The 19,462-nt window shown below is 37.2% G+C and overlaps 3 protein-coding genes across 3 annotated transcripts; 1 reads left to right on the top strand and 2 right to left on the bottom strand.

The window, feature by feature from the left end:
- Positions 1 to 276: 276 nt before the first annotated feature.
- LOC132183163 (rhamnogalacturonan I rhamnosyltransferase 1-like) lies at positions 277 to 3,576 on the top strand. Its single transcript, XM_059596564.1, has 8 exons — positions 277 to 1,211; positions 1,523 to 1,590; positions 1,677 to 1,765; positions 1,843 to 2,008; positions 2,111 to 2,400; positions 2,504 to 2,708; positions 2,803 to 2,960; positions 3,047 to 3,576. The coding sequence occupies exons 1-8, from the start codon at positions 893 to 895 to the stop codon at positions 3,291 to 3,293; spliced, it is 1,542 nt and encodes a 513-aa protein (XP_059452547.1). The 5' UTR covers positions 277 to 892; the 3' UTR covers positions 3,294 to 3,576.
- Positions 3,577 to 5,832: 2,256 nt separating this feature from the next.
- Positions 5,833 to 12,788, bottom strand: LOC132183162 (transcription factor BIM2). Its single transcript, XM_059596563.1, has 7 exons — positions 12,601 to 12,788; positions 12,428 to 12,524; positions 11,400 to 11,469; positions 11,181 to 11,276; positions 9,729 to 10,162; positions 6,510 to 6,639; positions 5,833 to 6,244 (listed from the first exon to the last, which is right to left on the bottom strand). The coding sequence occupies exons 1-7, from the start codon at positions 12,683 to 12,685 to the stop codon at positions 6,134 to 6,136; spliced, it is 1,023 nt and encodes a 340-aa protein (XP_059452546.1). The 5' UTR covers positions 12,686 to 12,788; the 3' UTR covers positions 5,833 to 6,133.
- A 1,619-nt stretch (positions 12,789 to 14,407) lies between these two features.
- Positions 14,408 to 18,554, bottom strand: LOC132182132 (O-fucosyltransferase 27; the record flags this gene model as incomplete). Its single annotated transcript, XM_059595331.1, has 8 exons — positions 14,408 to 15,223; positions 15,669 to 16,219; positions 16,657 to 16,785; positions 16,881 to 16,971; positions 17,054 to 17,175; positions 17,932 to 18,175; positions 18,289 to 18,377; positions 18,465 to 18,554. Coding segments are annotated over 8 exons (1,788 nt in total), but the record flags the coding sequence as incomplete, so codon positions are not given.
- Between the last annotated feature and the right edge of the window lie 908 nt (positions 18,555 to 19,462).

Genomic DNA, 19,462 nt, shown 5'->3' with positions numbered 1-19,462 from the left:
GATAAATCATAAATGCAATAACAAAGTCCCTTATTGCCCATTTTTACCAAGGAATCACCATGCCAAACAAGGAAAACAAAAAAACAAAAAATGAAACAACTACACACAAAAAGAAGAAAAGATGGTAAAAAAGCTAAAAAGAAAGAAAAAAAAAAAAAGGTGAAAAAAAAAGAGTGGAAAAAAAAAAATTACTTTGCCATAATATGGTACGGTTATAACCTTTACGTCTATTCTTCTCATTGATACACTTTTAGCGCCTCAATTACAGGCTTTTGGGTTTCAGTTCTGGAAGTTTAAAACCTTAGGACTTTATCTCTCCTCTCTCAACAACCTAAGACCCAGTTCTCCGGCCAATATCGCCGGGATCTGGCCGACAAATCCTCAAGGGAAATCTTTGGGGATTATATAAGGTTAAGAGCCAGAAGTAGTTTATTAGTGAAGTTGTTTTAGTTGACACAAAAACCATGTTCCTTTTTTTTTTTTTTTTGTCAATCTTTTCTGGGTTTGGTTCAGATATTAAAAATCAGTGTGGTGGAATAGTATAAGATGGTGACAGAGTTAGGTGCTTTTAAGGTTAAGTTTATGGCTATATAAGAGTTGGGTTTTGTTATTTTAATGCCAAATGTTTTAAGAATCGAGAAAGGTTTAGACTTTCAAGGAGGTTTGATTATTTATGAGCACCTCGTGGGCTGATAACATTTACTATATATATGTGCTTAGAATAATCTGTACTTGAGACAGTTTAGACCAAAAATTTTGAGTGAATGTTCTTAATTACCACTGTTAAAAGTTAATTTTTAACACTGAAGCATTCAATAAATATAAGGCTTCAGTAACAAGTTTGTGCGAGTAATTGGGTGAGTTTGAAGTGGAGGGAAGTAGTATTGCAACAATGTGTAGAGCGGAGGGTTATGATCAGAAGTGTGGTTATAGGGAGGAATGTGAGGTGGGATTCAAGTTTTTGAGTGAAGTTAAGGTTGGAAAATCGAAGAGGTTTATGGTTTTGAGGCCTCGAATGAAGCTGTTCATCATTCGGGCGATAACAATTATGCTGCTTTGTGCTTGTGTTGTTCAGTTGATGGCTCTGGGAGAGGCGTGGGGGCCAAGAGTGTTAAAGGGTTGGCCTTCTTGTTTCAGTCAATCAGAATCAGAATTGTCTCTGCCCCTTGAATTGTCTTATGCTTCAATCAAAGTTCCTTCCCCACCAAAAAGTGAGAGTTTTGGGCTTGTCAGTATAATTATAATCCCAGTTTCTTTCTTTACTTTCATTACTTGCAGAAAAATCCATTGATTTGCATAGGATAGAAGTTTTGATTGCAGTTTTAGTTTTCTCTTATGCTTGTTGTTTGGAGTTTCCCCAGTACATCAATTAGATAACTCAATTTTATAGTTGATTCAGTTTTGTGTAAATCGTGCAGTTGATGGGTATTTTTTTTTTTTTTCTCCTTCGGCTGAAAATGTTAGGATTTGTTAATCTCATCTATCATCAATTCTGAATTTGATGAGTCTTAATTGTTTGCAGGGGTATATAAGAACAATGGTTATCTAATGGTTTCCTGCAATGGAGGACTAAACCAAATGCGAGCAGCAGTGAGTTCTCTCTGCTACTTTCATTGCAATTGCTTTTGTCTGAGTTGTATGTTTGTGTCTCACTTATTCTGGGATCTTCTCTGCAGATATGCGACATGGTTACAATTGCCAGATACTTGAATGTCACACTTATTGTTCCAGAGCTGGATAAAACCTCTTTCTGGGCTGATGCAAGGTAGGTTTCATTCGAGATATGGACAAATTTTGTCTTTATAAATGTCTAGATTTTTCATGACATATTTGATGTTGCAGTGACTTCCATGAGATATTTGATGTCGATCATTTTATCACGTCGTTGAAAGGTGAAGTTCGCATATTGAAGGCATTACCACCAAGGATCAAGAAAAGACTTGAACAGAAAAATTTATATTCATTGGCACCCATCAGTTGGTCTAACATGTCCTACTACCTTAATCAGGTTGGTTCCTGAATTCCTAATTCTGGCATCAACATTTTGGTTTAAAGTTTGTGATTCTGTTTGCATAGTTCAACTAATCTTCCAAAATCTCTGTGTTAATAGATTCTTCCTCTGCTGAAAAAGCACAAAGTTGTACATTTAAACAGAACTGATACTCGGCTGGCTAACAATGGACCACCTCTTGAGATTCAGAAGCTGCGCTGTCGAGTAAACTTCAATGGTTTGAGGTTTACTCCCCAGATAGAGGAATTGGGTAGAAGAGTTGTCAGGATTTTGAGGGAGAAGGGACCTTTCCTGGTCCTTCATCTCAGATATGAAATGGACATGTTGGCTTTCTCTGGCTGCACACATGGTTGCAGCACTGATGAGGTGGAAGAACTCACAAAAATGAGGTTACTCTTTTTTTTTTCTTTATCATTTTCTTTTCCTGTTAAATTATCTTTATTCAGTCCAAAATTTCACATTTATTAATTGTGGCAAACCACACATAATTAGAAATGACTATCCTTGGTGGAAGGAGAAAGTTATAAACTCCACCATGAAAAGGCAAGAAGGTTTGTGCCCTTTGACACCAGAGGAAACTGCATTAGTATTGAGTGCACTTGGAATCGATCGTAACGTTCAAATTTATATTGCCGCCGGGGAAATATATGGTGGGGAAAAGAGGATGGCAAGTTTGGCAGAAGCTTTTCCTAATTTGGTCAGTATATGAAGCAGCAGAAACAACCTTCCAATATTTTTTTTTTTTTTACTTGGAGATGCCATAACAATTTGTTTTAAATTTTATAACACAGGTCAAAAAAGATACTCTACTGGATCCCTTGGACTTGAGCTTTATCAAGAACCACTCATCCCAAATGGCAGCATTGGATTATCTTGTTTCCCTGGAGAGTGATATTTTTGTTCCTACATATGATGGAAACATGGCTAAAGTCGTTGAAGGCCATCGCAGGTTATATTTTGCTGCCAATGCTTTAGTTGGTTATATGAGTTTTACCAGAATTTAGTCTTTTTGTCTGAATTATTTCTCATTTTCAGGTTTTTAGGATTCAAAAAGACAGTTCAGTTGGACAAAAAGCATCTGGTTGGGTTAATAGATCAATACAACAATGGATCATTCAGCTGGGATGACTTCTCTTCTGTTGTGAAGGAAGCTCATGCCAATCGGATGGGAAGCCCAAAGAAACGTGTTATAATATCAGACAGACCAAAAGAAGAGGATTATTTCTATGCCAACCCATATGAGTGTCTGCAACTGTTGGATGAACCATGGAGAATCACATGATGTCTCCCTTCATGTTTGCAGCCATTTCTACTTACCTGCTTAATTAATCACAGATGGGTATCTTAATTCTTTCACAGTGGTTTAAATACAGAGAATTTGGAGTGGACTTTGGAAATGTGTTTCCAGGGATATTATAATATTTTCACAATTTTGAATAATAAGATTTATGTACATATCGAAGACCCTTCCATTTTTGGGGCTGATATTAAATCAGCTAAAGCTAAATTGTAAAGAGAAGTGGAGATTCTTCTGCATTAGTAGTTTTTGGAATGGTTATCTTTAATTAATGTTCTTGTACATTTATTAGGTGTCAATTTTTAATAAAAGATCCAGCTTCTATATTGTTTCCAAGCATGGCCTTGGTCTTGAACACAACTCTTTGTATTGGATGTTATCAGTACGGAAGATTTAGCTACCATATGAGGTGCATGAACCATTTCAAGAGTGGTTGTAGTAGAGTAAGAAGACCTAATTGGGAAAGAAAATGGACATTTCATGACAAATTAAGGAGATTAATTGACACCATTTAAACATGAGTGGTTGTAGTGGAGTAAGAAGACCCAATCAGGAAAGAAAATGAACATTTCATGACAAAATAAAGAGACTAATCTCCACCATTTAAACATGAGTGGTTGTTGTAGAGTGAGAAGACCTAATTAATTAGCAACTACAAAGTCTAAATTTTACAGACTTTGTTCCATGATTTAAGCATATAACATGTAACTAACACGCATAAACTAGGCTATGGTTGGGGAAAAAGCAAACACATCATCCGGAAGACATTTGGGTTTTGAAAGCTATATCTATATGATCTGCTTTTTTTCTCAAAAAGAAGAAAATGTAAAATAATAATAATAATAGTAAGGAAAAAAGAGCTATTGTGTCATGTCATTGTTTTCTATTTTCTTCTTGAGAGGAAACTGTTTTCAAAACAGTTGTCCAAATGCTTTAACCAAGATTTTCTATTTTCAGAAACAGTTTGCCAAATGCGCTTTTTTAACGAAAACACAGTTCTCAAAAACAAAAACATGAGATGCGTTTTTTGGTGGGGCCCATATTTAAAAAATGTTTTGTGTGTTTGAAAAGTGTTTTGTACTTTACAGTGTTTGTTAATGGTTTGGAGAAAACAATGTTTTTGGTTTAAAAAACAGTAAAGTGCTTTCAAAACTATTACCAAAAGAGACCTTAATTATTTTGTTTGATTTATTAATTCTGTTCTTCCACGATTAAATAATGAATTGATCGCACACAACAATAATATTGCCCAAATTATACTCAAAATTTTCTAGAGCTTTTTAGTTTATATTTTTTTATTTGTATCATCAAAAATAACCCAAAGGCTGTTTTAACTTATACTTCTATCAAAAAAAAAAAAAAAAAACAAGTCATATGGGAAGGTGATGTGATTACTAATCCAAGAGAGACAAAATATATGTTTGTGGGTGATGATCCACCGAAAGAACTCTTAGGTTTGGTCATACATTATTCAATATTGGATGGCTGTTGACGCACTTCAAGCACAACACAGCATTGCCCAAGAAGTAGGTGAGTAAAGTTTCAATGAAGTCATTAGTGCAATTTCCATTTTGTTTCGAGATAAGATTAATTGCTCTCAATTTTATTGCAATTCAACTTTTTAATGATGGCCGGGGGAGTGTTTGACCAACATAGAATTAATGTAGTAAGCATACAAATTAAGCTGATTTTTTTATTCAAGTTGTATAATTTTATTATATATAAGAAAATGAGCACGAAGAGCATATATCTTGACTATGCTTATACTTTGGAAAAGAAAGTGGGGTGGGCGTCACCGCACCAAAATACCTGAAAATTTTTGTTCTTGCCCATATTTCATAAGTCACAACCTAGAAATTTTCTATTCTTCGGCCAAAGAAATCTGGTTTGTCTCCAAGTTCTTCCGCTCCAAATCATGACTGAAATTCCACCATGATAATATGTTTCTTTTTCTACTCTTACTATCTCCAAGTTTCTCCATCCATGGAAAACAAGGTCTCTCCTTTTTCATTTTTTCTTTTAGCAAGAGAAAATCCATTACAATATGAGAAAAGTTCACATGGGAAGGGGAGGGCGGGAAGGCCTTCTACGGACAGCCCAACCAACCAGTACAACACAAGGAAAAACAAACAAAAGTTGAAATGGACAGAAACCCAGTCCAATAATTTCTTGGCACAAGGGCCAAGAAAAGGGCAGCCATAGATGGTGGGTTTTTTTTTTAGTTGTAGCCGAGCAGACTTTGATCGCAACAAGAAGATAAATGCTTGTAAGTGCAAAAAAATTGCTCTGCTGTGGATCTTGAATGCTATCAAGCTGCTGTGAGAGCTGAGAAGACCAAGGGTGTCAGAAACAACAGGGGAGATTGAATTCAATGGCAGTGTTAACAGCAAGAAGGGCTGCATTGGCTTCTCCTTCATTAGGTTCACAAGGAGGACCAAATTGGCTTTTGCAAAGAGGATTGAACCATTAGACTAAATACCAAAGTTTTGATGGCACAGAAAAGAGCAACATAACGCGAGTCGAGTTGAAAGATAAAATCAGCTTCTCATTATATATGCATGGAATCATCGATCTGAATTTGAAGTACAAATAAAATAATATGTGACATACTTCTCTAGGGGATAGTCCATGCAACCTGGCAAATCAAAGAACAGCAGCATCTACAATTGATCCGGGCCTAGCTGTCTGCGGACTATGACATGGAATAAATGACCAACACCAACCCCCACTCCTCAGGGCCCGCATAAAAAATAAAAAAACCCCCAAAAAAGAAGAGGAACAAAATTAAAATTAGAGAAATAAAAAATGGAGACCAGAATAATACATTATCTTTCCTCTGTTCTGAGCCTCTTATGAGCCAGATCAGACTCATTACTGCAGTTACCAACTGAAGTATGTGCAATCACTTGGTAGTTCAAAGACTGTTTCTCATGGTCCTGAAGGAACAAAAGTTACCATTGTTATCCATTTAAGTAAGAAGACAAGTTATCATCTAGCACAAGAAAAACAGAAGACAGCATCTATGAATCAAGGAAATGGGGGAGAAAAAAAACATATAACCTACAATGTCATAAGAAGTCCATTTGGAAAAACGGGGGCATCAATACAACAAATATCCCCATAAGATTTATTGAAGAATCATTTTCATCGCAACAGTAGTAGCAGAGGTAGTAAGAAAGGGCTTTCTAATTAAAAACAAACCTTTGAATCAGATGCTGTACCGTTGAGTTCGCCATTTGCAGGTTTACCAACATTAATTTGCACTGAAATGCTGGCTTGTGACAAATCAACACCCGAAGATTGCAGTGCTTGGGTCAGAGAATTCAGTATCCTGTTCAACACAAAAAATAACTCAGTAACAGCATACATAATTCCATTTATACGTACAACAAATACAAAGTTGCAGATAAACAGGGGGATCAAAAACAATGCCCTTTAAAAAATAACAATGGTCTATCCTCTTGGGAGAAAACCTACCATCTAAATATTATTCTCTAATAGAAACCCTTCTTATTGGAGCTGGTACTCATGTAACCACAGGCTCTTTTCCAAATTTTCTACTGGCTTTGGTTTCATAGGACTAGCGTGCTTCTACATATAATCCAGCGAGCATAACTTACTAGAAAAACCGTGCAGTTAACAGTCATTATAGAGATACACAAGCAATTCATAAAAACATGGGGGTGTTTGGAAAAGTTTTAAAAACTCTTTTCACTTTCAAACACTGAAAAAGCACTTTTTCAGACAATAATTACCAAACAGGTTTTCTTTTTCTTTTTCTTTTTATTTTTTATAAGTAGCACAAATTCATTAAAAGTGCAAGGAGTGAATCATACATACACAAGACGTATACAAGAAAAAAACACCCATCAAGATAAAGAACGAGGAAAATAGTACAAAAATATACAAAGTTAGAGATATTAAGAGGGGTGTTTACAGAGTTCCACTCAAAGAGTGATTTAAGAAACCATAGTTGTAGCTCCGAACTCATCTTCTCACAATCCTCGAAACTTTGAGCATTCATTTACTCTCCAGATGCATCACATTAAACAATAAGGAATTACATTCCAACAATACATTCCTTTCCAGCACAACAAGAGCTCCACCACCCATCTGGGTATAACACACTCTATTCCAGACATCTGAAAAACCAAATTCCACAACTCTCTGGCAATATCACAGTGAAGAAGAAGGTGATTAGGGCTTCGTTTGGTAACAGCCTTGTACTAGACAATGTTCAGTGTCTGACCCATTGACTAGTTTTCTCCCTCAACATTTGTCATTTTGTTACTATATTGCCCCCCTCTCTGCAATTTTTCCACAGAAATTAAATCCCACGCTTTTTGTTTGCTCAGCTTCTCCTTCTTCCTTTCTCTCTCTATACCCATTCTTCTTCTTCTTCTTCCTTTCTCTTTCTTGTTTTTATTTTGGTTATTTTTTATGCCTAGGCCGATCAATAGGGGAGTTTAATTGGTTATTTTCTTTTGGTTTGGGAGGAAGGAAGGTGTTGGTTTTCTTGAGAAGTTTGTGGCTTGATTTTTTTTTTTGTTGTGGCTTGAATTTTCTTGAGTTTTTTCTCTACTGACCGCCTGGGTTGGTGTTCTTGAAGATTTGGGTTGTTCTTAAATTGAACCCAGTTTTGAGGTCCAGTTTTTTCTCCACATTCAACATGTTCTTCGTCATGAATTGCAAGAACACCAACCCAGGTGGGTAGAGAGAGAGAAAGGAAGAGGTTTAAGAGAGAAAGATGGGTTTTGAGGAGAAGAGGGAGAAGAAGGTTAGAGAAATTCCGTGAAAATACTCAGTTTGGTTAGAAATTGTCTTGATTACTTCTCAGATTAAACAAAAACAAGAAGAGAAAGGAAGAAGAAGAAGAATGGGTTTAGAGAGAGAAAGGAAGAAGAAGGAGAAGAAGCGTGAGAGAAGGAACCGTTCCATGAAATCATAGCCTTTGTTTTCCTTTTCTTTGTTTTCTGTATAATCTCAGCCGTTGGGAGATTTAACAGCAAAACTACCGCACCTAAGAAAATAAATGGCTAAAAAAGTAATTTTACAAGGGTCACGTGTTGGAAGGCACAGAAACAAATGTTAAACAGTATCTAGGCGGGCTCTATTGCGGTTGCCAAACGCCACCTAGGTGTTTCTCCACTCCTTTTACACATAACACCAATCCATCACTATGATGTGTGACGTTTGTGGAGATTATCCGTAGTGAGAATTTTTCCCAAGGATGTTGTCCAAGTGAAGAAGTCAACCTCAAAGGAGCCTTAATGTAATGGCCCAGAAAAAGTGCTAGCCACATCTACGCTATTACTCCAAAAAGACTAGTCAATTTAAAGATTCCATAGAATTCATTATAAAGCCCAATTTCACCTAGTAACTAGAAAATGTGGGACTTAGCACCCATGACTATCTTTATAAACCACCCACTCTATGTGGGTTGCTTCTCATCTTCCCAATATGGGACCGAGGTGTTACAAACTTCCTCTCTTAAATTCCTGACGTCCTCGTCAAGGCCACGTCATGCAATGTTCTAGTACCACATGACCTAGCGTTACTAGGTGGCTGTGATACCATTTCTAATAGCTCAAAAAAAAAAAAAAAAAATACTAGCCACATCTATACTATTATCCCAAAATGACTAGTCAATTTGGAACTTCCTTGGAATTCAGTATAAAGCCTAGTTTCACATACTAACTACGTAATGTGGGACTTAGATCTTCATAAACCACCTACTCTATGTGGGGTTACTTCTCATCTTCCCAATATGGGACCAGAGTGTTACACTTAAACCTCCAAATGCTATTCCAACGGAAAGAGGAGTCAACATTGGGAAGAAATTTGTAAAAAATTTTGACCTCAAAAGGATCATCTTTTCGAAAGAATACAACAAAACTTATCTTCATCTCCACGACCCAACCTATCGGAATACAAAGCATTGAAAAGAGAAGATACAGCATCCACCTCCCAATCATTGATAAACATTTATCCCCTCCGGTGAAGGGGTGGTAGCCGTCACCAGTGGAGGTCAGCCTCCAGCAAATATTTTTTTTCTTTTGTTTCGATTATGTTTTGAGAACACTTCTCAATTTTTTGCTTTTTTGAAACACTTTCAGTTTACCAAACGAATTTTTTTCTATAATCCCACACAACATTTTTTCAAATGTGGCTCTCATAAAATACACTTCTCAATTTCATTTTTCAAAAACTTTGCCAAACATGCTTGTAATTTCTTCACAGAAAACATTCTATTTAAGATTATGACCCAACAAGCAAGCATCATCGTAAAAAATAGCATATATAAATAAATTCATACCAAGCGAATGAATGTGGTAAACAGCCATGTTTGACAATCAGTGCAACGATGTCAATAAATAAATTAAAAGAAACAAAAAGAAAGCCAAAAAGAATGACACTCACTCTTGAGAATAGGCACTTGAGGTGCTATCTGATCCACTATGAACAGCCAGCTCCTCCTGTTCATGCAGCGTATTACTTGGAACAGCATGCTCAGTTGCATACGGTCTACCATACCACCATTGGGACTGGGTCTGGGTGGGTGCGTTTTCAGCATCAGAAACAGATTCCTGCAAAGAATGGGTGGGCATACCACCCCTAACAACTGGATCGAACATGTTTGGCTTCATTTGCACGTTCGAAGGAAGAGCTGGAATAGCTGACCCAGCGGGGTGATCCAACGCTTTAAAAACAGCAGTTGTGCCCAATTCAGATTCCGGAGAGCTCTGTGCTTTTGTGAGCACGGCTGGGGGTACAACATTATTCTCTATTCCAAAGCCATTCTTTATAACTTGTGAATGATCCGAAAGATTTTCTGCAGGCCCATGATGATTTCTCTGTTACAAGCAAATGCAAGACATCATAAATAAATTTCCTTTGGACACACTGTGGCAATCAACAGCCCCAAAGTCTAATAGTATTTATCATATTCGCAATATATGATTTCATTACTAGAGAAGGAACATCCAGGCTTGTGTTGTTTTTGTTTCCCTGGGCATCATCTACAGGTTATCCATTCACACAAAAAGAATCAAGTACAAGACTACCTTTCTCCTCAAATAGTAGAGTACGCATATTAGTTCTCAAGGAACAAACATCACATGAGTCCATAAAGACACCACCACTATATTTGTATGAGCATGTATTTCCACACCAGCAACAGCCAACAAGCATGTCTCTATGCACACGCAAATTTGCAGGTAAAAGAACCTGCATGAATCCCCAACCGCCCAAGATCCTAACTTCAGTTTGGCTTGCTACATAATTATGAAGAAGAAATCTCCAACTTTCCAGAAGGAAAATATTTTACTGTACAGTGTGGACACCTCCGTTGATCCTTTGGGATACTAAAAACCAAGAATCACAGCAAGTCTTTCTTTTTTTTTTTCCTGGATTGGTGGCACGTGCGGGGTTGGGGGGGGAGGTTGGTTTCAACAACAAAGCTATAAAGTTTAATTTTCATAGGTGAGTAACTCAAAAAATCAACACGTTGTACAACAATAACATATAGCAACAATCGCAAATTAATTAAACAAATGAATTCGTAAACAGCATATGTACTGGAAAATAGATAGTGTGACTTGAATTTAGCATGCTGCTGCCAACACTTAGTTCTGGCTGAAATTTTGTACATAAGAAATCAAAACATCCTCTTAGACACAAAACCTGAAGGCCATCTCCCAGTCAAAGAAACAATCCCACCTCACATGGACTTTGGTACAGAGCGTAAACACACAAAGCTTGAAACTGAACACAAACTAAGAATGTCATGCAAAAGAAATACATAGTCCAACAAAATAACACTACACGTTAATGTGCAAAAAAAGAGACATATGTCCACCATCAGTATTTTACCCATGGTATCAATTTTTTTGGCTCCTTACTCCAGTCATGGTATTGTCCTTCGTACACATTCAACTTCTCCTGTAAAAACTGAATGTACTCTATAACCTGCATATAAATATGAAAATATGTCAATTTTGCGTCACTTATCAAAAAATAATGTCAATTTTGAGTGATAAGAATTAATTTCCAAAATAAAATATAAAAACAGGACATAATCAAGTGACATACCTCCAACAAGAATGAAGCCTTATCTCTTTTTTGATCATTCTGCGGTATGATATCTCTCAAAATCTGAAATCTGCTTCAGCAATAAGATTTTCAGGTAAGCAAAGAATTATTGCCAATGCTATTGATTAGAAGGAGATATTACCATGGCAAAAGAGAACACAAAAGCAAAATAGTAAAGAAAATCAATGTTCACAGATTAGCAACAGTATCATGAGAATATGAACAAGAAGGGGAAAAACATCAAAGAGGGATTGAGATCAAGCACAAGATGACACTAAAATTAATAGCTCAAGCACAACACTGACATCGAATAAACACGGAATTAAATTTGGTGTCTTTGCCAACTACTTAAAAGTTCAAATTTGGGCTGGCACTGTGAAACCAAATGTGTACTAAAAAGGGGAAGAATTTGTATTAAAAAGAGAGAAAGAAAAAAGAGAGAGAGAAAGAGAGATTTGGCCACAGCTCCAAAGTTTTGAACTCAGGAGTGTCTGAAATTCATTGCAGAAAAAAAATACAGAAAAATACTCTAAATCTTGGATTATTTTACTCGACCACCCCAAACTTTCTTTAGCTACAAGAAGCACCCAGAGTTCCAGCAGTGGAACTTTGTCCTCCCACTTTTTTTAGTCAGTGGCATTAAACCATTGATAAACATACAAATCATAAGCATCATCAAGAAACATACATCTTATAGAACAGGCTCCTCATATAACTGCTTTATCGTTTTACTCATTTTCATTACTGTGACCTAAATTCACATTATTTTTTTATAAAACGACAAAGTGACCTAAATTCAGGTTTTCTTTCTACAATTATGAACTTCAATTCATCTATATGTTCACAGTAATTTTTTTCCAAACCCCCCCCCAAACAAAAACAAAAAAACCCAGTTCAACAACGGCCAATATTTTCCACATAGCAAGCGAATTCAAAAGCACGAGGAAGCAAACCAACACAACCATTTCCAGCTACCACGCACAAATCATAGAAAACAAACTAAATTAAGAAAATAAAACAAAGCTTGCCTCTCGTTAATCTTGCTCCTCCTTCGCTGCTCCGTCTCCGAATGCTTGGACCGATGCGCCGTCGTCCTCTGCTCCCTGCTATTCCCATCTGCTCTCACTGCCGAGCGCACCAAAACAATTCAAAACCCAAAACAACAAAAACGCCAAAAGCAACAGAAACAGAAAAATGGTACCGCTGAGAGACGAGGAGCTGTGTCTGGGAACGACGTCGTCGAACTCGTCGTCGTCAGAATCGTGGCTCTTTGCTGACTTCACCATCTCTCTCTGTCTCTCCTTCAAAAATCAAAATGTACACCTGGACACAGAGGAGAACGAAGCCCTAGTTTCCAACCGATTTGACATTTACGTTCACTATTATTTTATGGAAAAAAAATAAATGCTTCAGACGTCATCACTTTATTAAATTTTATAGCTATATCCAATCAAAAGGAGACACCCGTCTCCTTTCTTCAACAAATTTTACTAAGAAAAAACCCACATGTGGGCTGGTCGTAAGGTGCCTCGCAAGGCCATCCCCACCCCAAGCGTAGAGAGGTAGCAAGTGTTGGGGCTAGTTGTGGCCCTACGTACAGGTGGGGCTAGGGTGGCCAGAGTGGCCAACCCATCTCTAGGTTTTTTATTTTTTTATTTTTTTACATGCATAAATTTATTACAAATTGGATTGAGGATTGAAGGGGCCTTTTTAGGGAGATTCCTCCGATCCAAACTCTAAAAATGTATGTGGAGTTTGGCATGCACACAGCATGTGATTTCCATAATGAGCACATGATATTTTGAGGGAAGTCTTTCATCTTCAATAAGAGATCCAAAGTACAAAGCTTTTACAGAAAAACATAGCCAAAGCTATGAAAAGTAAACAAAGGTAATTAACAAATGTGCATTGGATTTATTGTAGGCAATATGACCAAGTATTGTACGTTAAAAGGTTTAATATACAATTCATCCACTTTAGAATCTCATATCTAAATGGAATTTCAAACCAAAAAAAAAAAAAAAAACTTTACACCCTCTAAAGAAATAGGAGGTCTAAATATTACATGTAAAGGATCATATGGTTTGCAATAGCAATTTTCAGCTTCATCCTTTCATTCTTCTCTTCTTCTTTTTTTTTGGGGGGGGTCGTGCTGCTACTGCAGCGTCCATCGAGAGGTACCCATACTTTGTGCGAACAAAGGCTCTTATAGTATGGCATCAGAAGTTCATGGTAGGCTGTTCTTTGAAACTAACCAAATCGTACTTTATGGGCAGAAGAGAAATGCTTAGCTGCAGCTACAATTGCAGCCTCAGGTTCAGAGCTTGAACACTTTGATTTGCTAGTCCTTGAAGACGGATGGAAACCGAAACACGACCAAAATGGTCCTAAAAACAACATGCACCAGCTGGTCGTGTTCTTCTTGCCTTCTTTCATTTGTTTTGACCTGTTTTTTCTTACTTCAACGAAGTGATCAACTAGGAAGAGGTGAACTGTTCTAGCAGACAAGTATAAGAAGAAGAAGAAGAAGAAAGCCTGATAGACAATTGCAGTATGCACAGTATATTTGAGGGGTAGTTTGCTTTGGTTTTATGTATCGATCTGCTATCTTAGAGCATTATATAGATGAGGTTTCTTTGGCTTCAAGGTTATAGTGGAGGGACTCTATCAATATGGGCCCGCTCTGATTATTGAAACTAAAAGATATCAGCAGAAAGAACTTTCTCTTTTTGACCATATATATATGACACTTGCTGACCAAGTTTTCCTCCCATAGTTTCTCAGCAGTTTCACTATTTTCCCACCGCGTGTGCATACAAAGGGGGACAAGTTTGACCAACGTTGTTGCACTATTACTATGATCAAATTAATATATATATATATATATATATATATATATATATATATTATTTTGATCATAGAGTTAAACACAAACATCTATCTTGTTCTGCTCTTGACCATGTTACATCAATTTGAAGCAGAGCCACACCTAGGAATACAAGAGAGAGTCCTACAACAGACAATTAGATTTTGAGATTTCCAATGAAGACATACCGAGTTACATCAAAGTTGTTGGGTGGTTACATGATTGAAAAAAGGAAGACGCTATTCCTCGTAAGGGGATTGAGCTAAACTATATCCAATACTTCGTAAAAGGGTACATATGTCTGAACTGACATGAGTTGAATTAGAATTGCCCCAAGTCAAAGACTTCTTGTGCCACAGTTAGAGCTTGCTTGTCTTGTTGAACTGAAGCCAAGAAAAAATTCCAACCTTTCTTGGAAAAGGCAATGGAAATTGTCACTTATGTACAAATGCAGATGAGGATAAAAGTCATGGGCATGCAAAGAGACTATCTTTCTCCACCATCGAGCTCCTCTTGATCATCCAGCTGAGCTTCTTCTTTGTTGTTTGACTCCCCACCTCCACTTTCATGATTTTCACTACTAGGTCGAAAAAACAATCCAGATGATGTGGAATCATCTTCATCAAGATCTTCTTCATTATCCTTGTCTTTTGACCGCATTATCAAATCACCGTCCATCCAAGCAGGGCATCGATGTGCAGTTCCAAGAGCAGCCTGAACTTGAGACTGAGTTGAAGGACTTGAAGCATGAATTGATGTTTCAGTAGAGTCATGCATCAGGCAAGAACATTCAGGGACTGGATGAGAGAGAAAAGATTTTGGTTTTGAATTCGTGGATGCTTCTATCAGTCCATCCAGCAATCTCTTTCTCATATGCTTGCGTACTGATGTTAGCCAAGTATGGTTGGCATGATATAGATGGCCACCAATTTCGTCTAAAAGCTTGGCAACTTCTTTTCTGCATCCACAGAACCACATCAAAATGACATGTTTAAAGAACAAGAAGAGAGAAATCATCATCAAGTTACTATTTTGAGATTAGATGATTGGCATGACATTTTTATCATTAACCTACTTTAGGCATGCGGCAAAACAAATATGTTGCTGGAACTTCAAGTGCAAGGCCCACAAGCTATGGAGACTTGACTTGGAAAAAGAAAAACCTTTAAAAGTGATTGTATGGTCCTAAGTAGCCCACTGTCCAATCAGTTGTGTTACTCATGGCATAGAGACAGCAATGTAACAACTTAACAGAAAAATAGAGGAGAGATCCTTTCTGCATTCGATCTCAATGCCTTGACATAGGCAAAATAACAGTAAAAAGGATAATCTAAATCATGTATCCTGATTGTCAAAGAATCGTGTGTGAACATATTCAGTAGCCAAATACATGTAATAATTACCTGTCTGGCCTAAATGTTTTCATTGCAGCTGACTGGTAGAGTCTGTGCCCCATTACCAAGCTGGCAAAATTTGGATGTCCCTTGCCATCACGATCGAAACCAGTGATGAAAACATCAGCTTCAACACATATCACATAGTCGATTGCTTCCCATAGCAATTTATGGGCATTGGTCCGCAACTCCATCACTGTACTCTCAGGCTCATTGTCACTCTCAGCCACCCAACCCCACCAACCTTCAATGTTATATGATTTTGGCCGTGCTGGAGGTGGTGGAAGCGGGCGAGGACGTGGCCCTGCAGTTTTCCAAGCTTCATGCTTCATCTCTTTCTCAATTAAAGGTGGAGTTCCAGGATAACTGCTAATGAGGTTAGCCTCACGACCATAAAGACTACTGAGCTCCCAAGGGGTGCTAAGGGAAGTCCTATCAACAACATTTTCAAACATCGCATGAAGAGGAATCAACGTCCTTTGGCCACCAAAGACTTCACCACCAGAGACATATATTATTGTGTCCCCCGAGTATCCATACGCACGAAGAAGAATACCAACCTGTAGAAATTCATGAGATTTAGATCAAAGGCTCACGTAGACTTTTAAGACATTTCCTATTTGGTAGACAACTCTGCTTACTTAGAAGAGTGGCCAAGTTTTTGATAAGTAGAAGAGTGGCCAAGTTAATTAGTCATTTCAATGTGTATGGGCTCAGACGTCACAGGTTGGCCTTCTACCCAACAACCACTTTCCACAGTGATTTATCCATCCCCATAAAAGCTGAAAAATTGGTATTTTAGGATAACCCCTTTCCCTCCTACAGTGAATTGATAAAGCTCCCTCAAACCCTTCAAATTGTGAAGTGGCACACTTCAAGTTTTATACGTAGAACTAAGCTTCTAAAGTACAAAGTTTCAAGGGTATCATCATCTTTAATATTTGTATGTATTGGACCAATCTTGACATTGAGAGTAAGTATCTATGTAATCTCCTACCTCTTCTGGCATTAATGGACAAGAACCATCAAGTCGTTGCTTAGCCGAATTCACTGAAAGCTTCCCCTTGACAATCCCACGTTTTATCATCCAAGACCTTTTGTGCTGGATGAGCTCCGTATGAACATCCTTGGAAAAAGTTTCAAAGGTAGAGGATGCATATCAAACTCTGAGTAGAGTTCCAAGACATCTCAATCATGCATTTATGGGTTAGAGGCAGATACCTGGAAGAGTTCAGCACAACCATGATATGCTAAAGCTTCTCTGGTCATCCCAGGGTCATAAGCTATAAATGGCCGTCCAGGAGCCTGTAACCTAAAATAATATTTGAAATGAATACAAACTCACAACAATAAACGAGAGTAAAAAAGGAAGTTTATGATGAGCAGTCACTGACCTCAATAAAATTTTGGTGGCAAGTTCCTGGACCTCCTGCCGGAACCGAAGGGCATGGAAAGCAACCCTACATCTCAGCCTTTGTAGCTCTTCAACATGTTCAAGTACAGGCGGAAGGGTGGCCTAAATTACAACCAGAAAGATAATAACAACTCAAAATGCATAAAGAGATTATTATTAGTAGCAATAATGACATCAAATCAAAGAACATCTAACTTGAACTGCAGCAAGATTAAAAATTTTGAGTTAAGTAAGAATAGATACCAAGCAAAAATATTTCCGGAGGAAAAAAAGGAAAAATAAAAAACATATATTCTGCCATCACTTTCAGTCTTTCACTAAAGGCCATCAGGTAATCATTATGAACAACTATAGGTAAGCTTTTCTTCATTACATACATAGTATTAATAATAACACATTTATTTTCAGTCTTATACAGTTTTGCCACTTCAAGTTTTAAATGTGACCATGAATCAAAGACCATGTACAAAGTCTGCTTCCAATATCTAACAGTACAAAACATATATACAGATTAAGAGCGTCTATGGGTGTCCCATGGAAATCGAGCAAAGTCCATTTCCTTGTTGGAATTAATATGCACATTAGCTTTGAACATCCAAATGCACAACCAAATAAACCCAATTGTGGCCATCTCCTTCAACAAGTAATTAAAAGATTGGCCAAACATGTCGACTAATTACTAAATTAACAGTCAATTTCAGCATTTATCATGTCATAAGTAGATTGAATCATAATGCTATTATTTATTCAGAACACTATGCTCTGGACAGCAATTACAAGTAGGGTAAATGTTAAGTTCAATTCCAGGCTATGGGTCAAAGAAGGAAAACAAAAGGGACAAAAAATCACTGTCATTACCTGCAAGCATCCACCTTCAGATACAACTAGTTCAACCACTGCATGCTTCTTCAATACTATGAGAACTTGGTTCAGATAATAATATGGAGAAGCTGAGTGACGCACTTTGAAACTTGGAATTTCCTTCTTTCTCCTTGCCCATTTGAGATTTTTTGGAAGGGTCTTCACAATGTTGACATCTTTTGTTAACGCTGCCATGAACTGGTCCTCGTTGTACAGGTATGCAAAACTCTTGAACTCAGAACTGCATAAATTATAAAATATAAAGAACTAACTTACAATATTAAATGGATACATCAATTTAGGCCATGATCAAACTTAATCAAAATTGCAATGATTATCTGGAGGTTAGGCAACCTTATCCCCTTGCTGCTTGTAGTTGACTGGATCTCAGGAATTACTAAGGTAGCATTAAGAAGTCGAGAAACCACAACCACATCACAAATCTGAAAGATAACAATAATATACACTTGTAATTTAATATGGTATTTGAATAAAATAGAACATAGGTGATTCAAACATGGCATCCTCACCGAATTCCGGATCTCATGGAAACCACCTTGTATTCTAACAAATATAAACCCATTTGTTTTTGAACTGGGATCTGTTACAGATACGATTAATTAGAAACACCTTTTTAGTTAAGAAAGAAATTGTAAGAATTATTAAAAAAAATAATAATAAGACATCTTGATTACTTATCAAAAAATAAAAAAAACAATGAAGGATTCTTAAAAGCAATTCCATGGAAAATATGAAATATCAAAAGGGACAAAAAGATATGATAAAGCTTATAATTGGTGTGGCAAACTCATTCTTAATCGACCCATATAACTCAATTTGGGAAATGGGAAACAAAAATTCCTCAAGTGAAACAACAAATATACACTCAACCCAACACACTTCATGGCAACTGATGGAATTAGCTACATGATTTTTGAGAAGATAAATGCTTGGAGAATCTTCAAATGAGGCCTTGGTATAATACGTTGGGACACAACTCAACCAAAAGCTTAAACCTAAAACTTACCGCTATTGGTTTTAGTCCAACAATGTTATTACTAACCAATCACTCTTGTGACTACTATATGATATGGGACTTAACCACTCTTACTCACGCATATGCGCTTTAACAAATTCCTCCCTCACATATGAATCTACCACATATCAGCTACATACCCCCTTGAACAGGAGTCACCACTGCTCTTACCATAGAAAGCATGGACCTTTTGCAGGATTATATTTATAGGCTTTATCGCTAGTCTGAGTGATGCACCTTGTCCCCAGTCTAAGTATGAAAGGAACCATCTTCATTCACCTTGCCAGTCTTTGTGGGCTTATCAGTGTGATGCACCCTATCCCTACTACAACTACAAAAGGAACCATCATCATCTACCTTCTTAGGCTTTGGGAGCTTATCTATGCAATACACCCTAAAACCCTATCCTCATTCCAACTGCAAAAGGAATTGACCTCACTCCAACTATGAAACAGATCACCATCATCTGCCTTGCCATGCTTTATGAACTAT

The sequence above is a fragment of the Corylus avellana genome, chromosome ca5 (genome assembly GCF_901000735.1).
Source record: "Corylus avellana chromosome ca5, CavTom2PMs-1.0".
NCBI lineage: Eukaryota > Viridiplantae > Streptophyta > Magnoliopsida > Fagales > Betulaceae > Corylus > Corylus avellana.
Note: the sequence above shows the minus strand (reverse complement) of the source record. Positions and strands in the feature narration are given on the sequence as shown.